At 32.4% G+C, this 6,507-nt stretch overlaps 1 protein-coding gene and 1 pseudogene across 1 annotated transcript; one reads left to right on the top strand and one right to left on the bottom strand.

The window, feature by feature from the left end:
- Positions 1 to 853: 853 nt before the first annotated feature.
- Positions 854 to 2,309, top strand: LOC106332254. Its single transcript, XM_013770730.1, has 5 exons — positions 854 to 1,000; positions 1,182 to 1,286; positions 1,486 to 1,741; positions 1,842 to 1,919; positions 2,039 to 2,309. The coding sequence occupies exons 1-5, from the start codon at positions 962 to 964 to the stop codon at positions 2,164 to 2,166; spliced, it is 606 nt and encodes a 201-aa protein (XP_013626184.1). The 5' UTR covers positions 854 to 961; the 3' UTR covers positions 2,167 to 2,309.
- On the bottom strand, positions 2,199 to 3,050 carry LOC106330535 (annotated as a pseudogene).
- Between the last annotated feature and the right edge of the window lie 3,457 nt (positions 3,051 to 6,507).

The raw sequence follows: 6,507 nt of genomic DNA on the forward strand, positions 1-6,507 counted from the left end.
TTTTAGTCGTATACTTAAGGAAAACTTACATTTTTTGTAATTTAAAGTCGTTTTAAAAAAAAAATCAAAATATAACATATAAGAAAATTCTAACATATAAGGTGTACTCATTTTTGTATTTTAATGTCGTTTTAAAAAAATATATAGCATATAAGGTTTCCTCATTTTTTGTAATTGAAAGTCATTTTAAAAAATTCAAAATATAACATATAAGAAAAAAAATCTATTTTTTTTTATTATATGGTTAATGTGATTGTTTAATTTTTTAATAATATAAATTTAAACAAAAATGAAGAATGATGCAAAAATTGTTATCAAATCTTTATTATTCATAATCATTAATTGCCATATATATGTAAATCATATTAGGTAATTCTGTAGCTTTTATTTAAGGAAAAAATACACACTTTCTATATTTTAGGTTAATATAATGTTCTCTAGTGTTATATAATTATGGAATAATGTGACACCATTAGATTAAACTATATTTTATATTAGATGCTCTAGAATTCTTTGAAATGGAATTTAGAAGGCATTTAGAGTGCCACCTAGGATCTGAGATTTTTTTTTAATTAATACAAAATTAAGGTTTTAATTTTTCAAATGCTTCTCAATTAATATATAGGGATAAAGACGACGAACGACGTCGTGACGAAAATCAAAAACAATTTGGTTTAATCTAACCGGGTAAAACAAATCATCCGGTTAGGTTAGACTTGACCAGTTAAGATAACGCGCTATTAACAGCGAAACGACGCCGATAGTAATTTGGTATAATCCAACCGGGTAAAACAAATTCGTCCGGTTCAGTTAAGTAAGATTCAACCGGTTCCGACGATTTAATTGAAATTGTTGTGGTCGTCTTCAACCATCAGAAAGCTATTGCGGCGGAGAGAAAGGAAGATCGGGGATTTATCTTTAGCTTACTGTGGAGACTCGATACTGTGTTACTGTCTAATTTATGGAAGCGGTAGAGAAGCCAGAAGAAACCATCCCAGGCGTAAGTTTCTTTTCTCTCTCTCTCTCTCTATGATTCCGTAATTGTTCAAATGCATACAATGGATCGGTTCGGATAAGAAGCATTTCTCTGTGTTCTTAGAGGCAATGCGTTGACGATTCGTTGTTTTCGAGTTTTGAAGTGGTTTATGGTTTGATTGATGTTATTATTACATGAAACACAGAACTCTTCAAGATTAGCTGGGAATCCAAACTGGGGAACAGCAACCGTTGTTGGGATATTTGCTGGAATGTTATATGGAGGGAGCAAAGAGGCTTCTGCTTCTGTGGTAATTTCAGATTATTCGTTACTTCTCAGGAATAAGATAGGTTTAGGCGATTCTTTAGTTTACTCGAGTTTCCTTTAGAATCCTCCTTATGATTTCATTTTGTATGCTCGATACTAAAACTAATCTCTTTAAGATATCAAATTTTGAGGATTACCTGAACCTCGTATGCTTAAAGTCAGTGTCCGTGGTTTTGAAACAGAGCAAGGATGCAGAGGTGATGTTGAAGATGGGTAGTACACAGGACAAGCGAGAACAACACAGATTGATGCGAGATGCTATGGAGAAACGATTCACCCGAGTCACTCGTGGCTCCCTCATTGGAGGGATGCGTCTCGGGATGTTCACCGCTTCATACTTCAGTCTACAGAACTTTTTAGCTGAGACGCGAGGAGTGCATGATGTTTTCAATTTCGTGGGAGCTGGCTCAGCTACTGCTGCCCTATTTGGCTTAATCAGTACTTGATACATTACCACATTCTCTAATCACATTTTAGATCCAGGATAACTTTTTGTGTCCTAACATGTCCTTATCTCTCTCTAATCACAATATGGCAGTGCCGGGGTCTCTTGCTTGGCGAGCGCGTAATGTGATGCTTGGTTCAGTTCTTGGAGCTACGGTCTGCTTCCCTCTTGGTAACTAATTACTCTGCCTCTTGACTTAACATTGCTCACAAGTTTTCAATATATGACAGAGAGAGAGAGAGTTTTGAAATTGGCTTTGATAGAAAGTGCTAACCGTATTATTTCCACAGGTTGGTTACAATTGAAGCTCATGGAGAAAGCAAACGAAGGCAACAAAGAAGAGATGAGCCACCATGGCGAGGTCACTAGTGGTGTTGGTGCAGCTATTGAGCGACTCGAACAACAGTTGCGAAAATAAGAAAAGTGAAAGTTCAAAGTTTTTTTGTATGCTAAATTTTCAAGCCGATGGAAAATAAGATAACGAATATAAAACACTCTTCTTTGTAATTTCGTACAATTTTGTGAGTATACAATATCAAAACTGTGATGGTCTTTTTAGCACTTTACATCACCATCACCATGATTCAATAACACTCTTTACTTCATCATTGCTCATACCAGAAGAATAAAGCTTTCTACTCCAATATTTCTACGCTTTCACCACTACTAACCCATACCTCGTCACCATCGAAATGATATTCCACACCTGAATCTTCTTCAGAATCAAACAAATTCTTAAACCCATCTTCATATTCATCAGTCATCACCACCAAGATCACTCTTGTAATCATCATCATTGCTATACTCATCATCCATGCTTTTATTGGCACCTTTACTTCTCCCTTCACGTTTAATTCTCTTTCCATCTTGAACAAGATCTATCAAACGTTCTCTCATCAACCATGTCTCATCTTTCTCTAGAAGATCACCATTGTCATTGTACGCTTCCACTAGAAACACATAGTCTCTCGTGCCTTTTAGCCTCACAGAGAATAGCTGCTGCGACCACGGAGAAGATCAAGCTCGAGTGCTCTTCCATAAAAGGTATCCACAGTCTTGAACTTGTCCGGATAATCATTGCAGAGTCGATACCTGAAGTTAGGAGGGAAACCAAAAATCCGGACCAGTGTGAACCAGTTTAGACAAAAGCAACCTCCGGTGAGATGACAACATTAGCAGCTTCTGGAGCTTAGTGGCCAGTTCATCAGACTTGAGATTCAGTTCTTGCATGGAGAGGGAAGATGCAGCTGATGTCATACGGACACAGAGTGTAGATAAAGACTTGGTGGCATAATAGTTCATGGGTTTTCGATGCTGAGGTGAGATGTGCATTTGTAGAGGATTTGAATTGCTATGTAATGCTTTGGTTTAGAGAGAAGTAAGGTTTTCAACTTGTGCACATCCCAACATGCTTGTCTAGAGATGGACTCCAGACAGTCTTGTGAGATGAACATGAGGTGTCAAACGACAAACTTGCGAGTTTCTTTCTCCCGAACTCTATTTTGCTACACCACATGCTTGGACGAGGTTTCTTTTTTTCCTTTTTAACACCAGACTATTAAGGCTTCCCTTTAATCCATGGTTTACAGATCTATACACTTTATGTATGCATGTTTGGAGATACACCAACAAAAGACAGTAGTCTTATCAATATTATCAGAGCTCATCTGATTAGTGACAGAAAGATGGAGAAAATGTAGGAAGAATCTGAGATGACAAAGAAGTTTGGAGAAAGAAAGCTCGAAGTTGAACTTCTGATATTGTTTGATCGAATTTTGGATGCGAAACGTTTAAACAGAACAAAATAACTTAAATAGAGAAAATTGAGATAAATGGCCTTCAGTCTACTTTTGTCGCAGGCCCAAGAAAGACTCAAATATGAGTTCGTATAATTTTTTGAATAAATCGTTCTCATTCATCCTTTCAGTCATTAAACTGTTATATATGCATTTTATTTTAAATCACTTCCATTATTCTATATGCTTTTTTTAATATAAATCATAGTTGAATGATTGCATAAATTTATATGGCTTTGGGCACTTGGCATAGATAGAGTTCAGAGTGACTAGATGAAATTAATAGGACGTTTTCATACTAATTTAAAATACATTTAGTCGTTGTTAACTTCGTATGATTTTGAAATACTTTCTTGAAAGTATATATGATATGTGATTTTGCATATTCATATTTATTTTTATTTGATCAATTAAATAATAAAATTGTATGTGCCACATTTAAAGTGCATCTGATAATCGATATTACATATTCATATTTCATTTTATATGATCGATTAAATAATAAAATTATATCCACCATATTTACAATGAACTAAACCAGATTCAATTTATTTTCTGCGAAGGAGCTAAAACATCAAACTTATTGAATGTCATAGTGGTTACTGTTTAGCAGTAATTATAGGATAAATCATTCATCTTAGTGCATTTAAGTTATTTGTGATGGATCCAATCAATCATTTGAATGTAACTACTTATTTGGTTTAATGTTTTCCACGTTTATAGTGCTATTGTAGAATTAAGTTACTTGCAATGGATTCAATCAATCATTTGAATGTGATTATATATTTGGTTTCATGTTTTCACATTTATGATGCTTTACTAATCATATTAGATATAAGATATCTATTTTTATCATTGAACAACTAGATTTTTGTTAGCATTTTTGTGGATAAAGTCAAAAGTGCATCTTTTTTTCTTCTAGTGCACTAGATCTGCATCAAAGAGAATAAAAGGAGAAGAAAAGATAGTCTTATCCTCCTCTTTGCCAGACACAACTTGAGCTCCAATAATAAAATGGTTTTCAATGGATATCAAATTTAAATAATATACAGTAAACAATGTCGTAGGATTATCTAAGTAGAAAATGAAATAGTTTATACTCTGTACAGCTAAAAACATACACTTTATTCCCATAAATGTTTCCATTTTTCTGCAGAGATTGCTACCACACAAAGCAAATAAATTATATTAATAATTCAGAGAATATGACGAAAACCAAACTTTATGAGGCTTAATACCTCACTTCCAACAGGGAATGCAGTCTTCCACAAATCCTCATGAATACACAGAGAAACATGAAAACCACTTGATTACTAAGGCAATACAAATATGAAATACACATCACAATTATTCTGTTAATATATAGTTATTTTCATAAAAAAAATTAGTCGTTATTAACTTCGTAAGATTTTGAAATACTTTCGTGAAAGTGTATGTGATATGTAATTTTGGATATTCATATTATTTTTATTTGATCAATTTAATAATAAAATTGTATCTACCATATTTAAAGTGTATATGATAATTGATTTTGCATATTTATATTTCTTTTTATATGATCGATTTTCAATTTATTTCTGCTAAGGCGGCTAAAACATCAAAATTATTGAATGTCATAGCGGTTATTGTTTAGTAGTAATCATTGGGATAAATCATTCATCATATTGCAAATAAGTTATTTGTGATGGATCTAATCAGTCATTTGAATGTTATTAATTATTTGGTTTAATGTTTTCCACATTTATGGGGCTATTGCATAATTAAGTTACTTGCGATGGATTCAATCAATCATTTGAATGTGATTATATATTTGGTTTCATGTTTTCACATTTATGATGCTTTACTAATCATATTAGATATAAGATATCTACTTTTATCATTGAACAACTAGATTTTTGTTAGCATTTTTGTGGATAAAGCCAAAGGTGCATCTTTTTTCTTCTAGTGCACTAGATCTGCATCAAAGAGAATAAAAGGAGAAGAAAAGATAGTCTTATCCTCCTCTTTGCCAGACACAACTTGAGCTCCAATAATAAAATGGTTTTCAATGGATATCAAATTTAAATAATATACAGTAAACAATGTCGTAGGATTATCTAAGTAGAAAATGAAATAGTTTATACTCTGTACAGCTAAAAACATACACTTTGTTCTCATAAATGTTTCCATTTTTCTGCAGAGATTGCTACCACACAAAGCAAATAAATTATATTAATAATTCAGAGAATATGATGAAAGCCAAACTTTATGAGGCTTAATACCTCACTTCCAACAGGGAATGCAGCCTTCCACAAATCCTCATGAATACACAGAGACACATGAAAACCACTTGATTACTAAGGCAATACAAATATGGAATACACATCACAATTATTCTGTTAATACATAGTTATTTTCATAAGAAAATTAGTCGTTATTAACTTCGTAAGATTTTGAAATACTTTCGTGAAAGTGTATGTGATATGTAATTTTGGATATTCATATTATTTTTATTTGATCAATTTAATAATAAAATTGTATCTACCATATTTAAAGTGTATATGATAATTGATTTTGCATATTTATATTTCTTTTTATATGATCGATTTTCAATTTATTTCTGCTAAGGCGGCTAAAACATCAAAATTATTGAATGTCATAGCGGTTATTGTTTAGTAGTAATCATTGGGATAAATCATTCATCATATTGCAAATAAGTTATTTGTGATGGATCTAATCAGTCATTTGAATGTGATTAATTATTTGGTTTAATGTTTTCCACATTTATGGTGCTATTGCATAATTAAGATACTTGCGACGGATTCAATCAATCATTTGAATGTGATTATATATTTGGTTTAATGTTTTCACATTTATGATGTCTTACTAGTCATATTGGATATAAGATATCTATTTTTATCATTGAACAACTAAATTTTTGTGGACGAAGCCAAAAGTGCATCTTTTCTCTTCTAATGCACTAA

The sequence above is a fragment of the Brassica oleracea genome, chromosome C3 (genome assembly GCF_000695525.1).
Source record: "Brassica oleracea var. oleracea cultivar TO1000 chromosome C3, BOL, whole genome shotgun sequence".
Taxonomy (NCBI): Eukaryota; Viridiplantae; Streptophyta; class Magnoliopsida; order Brassicales; family Brassicaceae; genus Brassica; species Brassica oleracea.

Coding starts and splice junctions, on each gene's coding strand:
- LOC106332254 (XM_013770730.1), top strand. CDS start 962: ATGGAAGCGGTAGAGAAGCCAGAAGAAACCATCCCAGGC. Junction 1,742..1,841: donor TGCCCTATTTGGCTTAATCA/GTACTTGATACA, acceptor ACAATATGGCAG/TGCCGGGGTCTCTTGCTTGG. Junction 1,920..2,038: donor TACGGTCTGCTTCCCTCTTG/GTAACTAATTAC, acceptor TTATTTCCACAG/GTTGGTTACAATTGAAGCTC.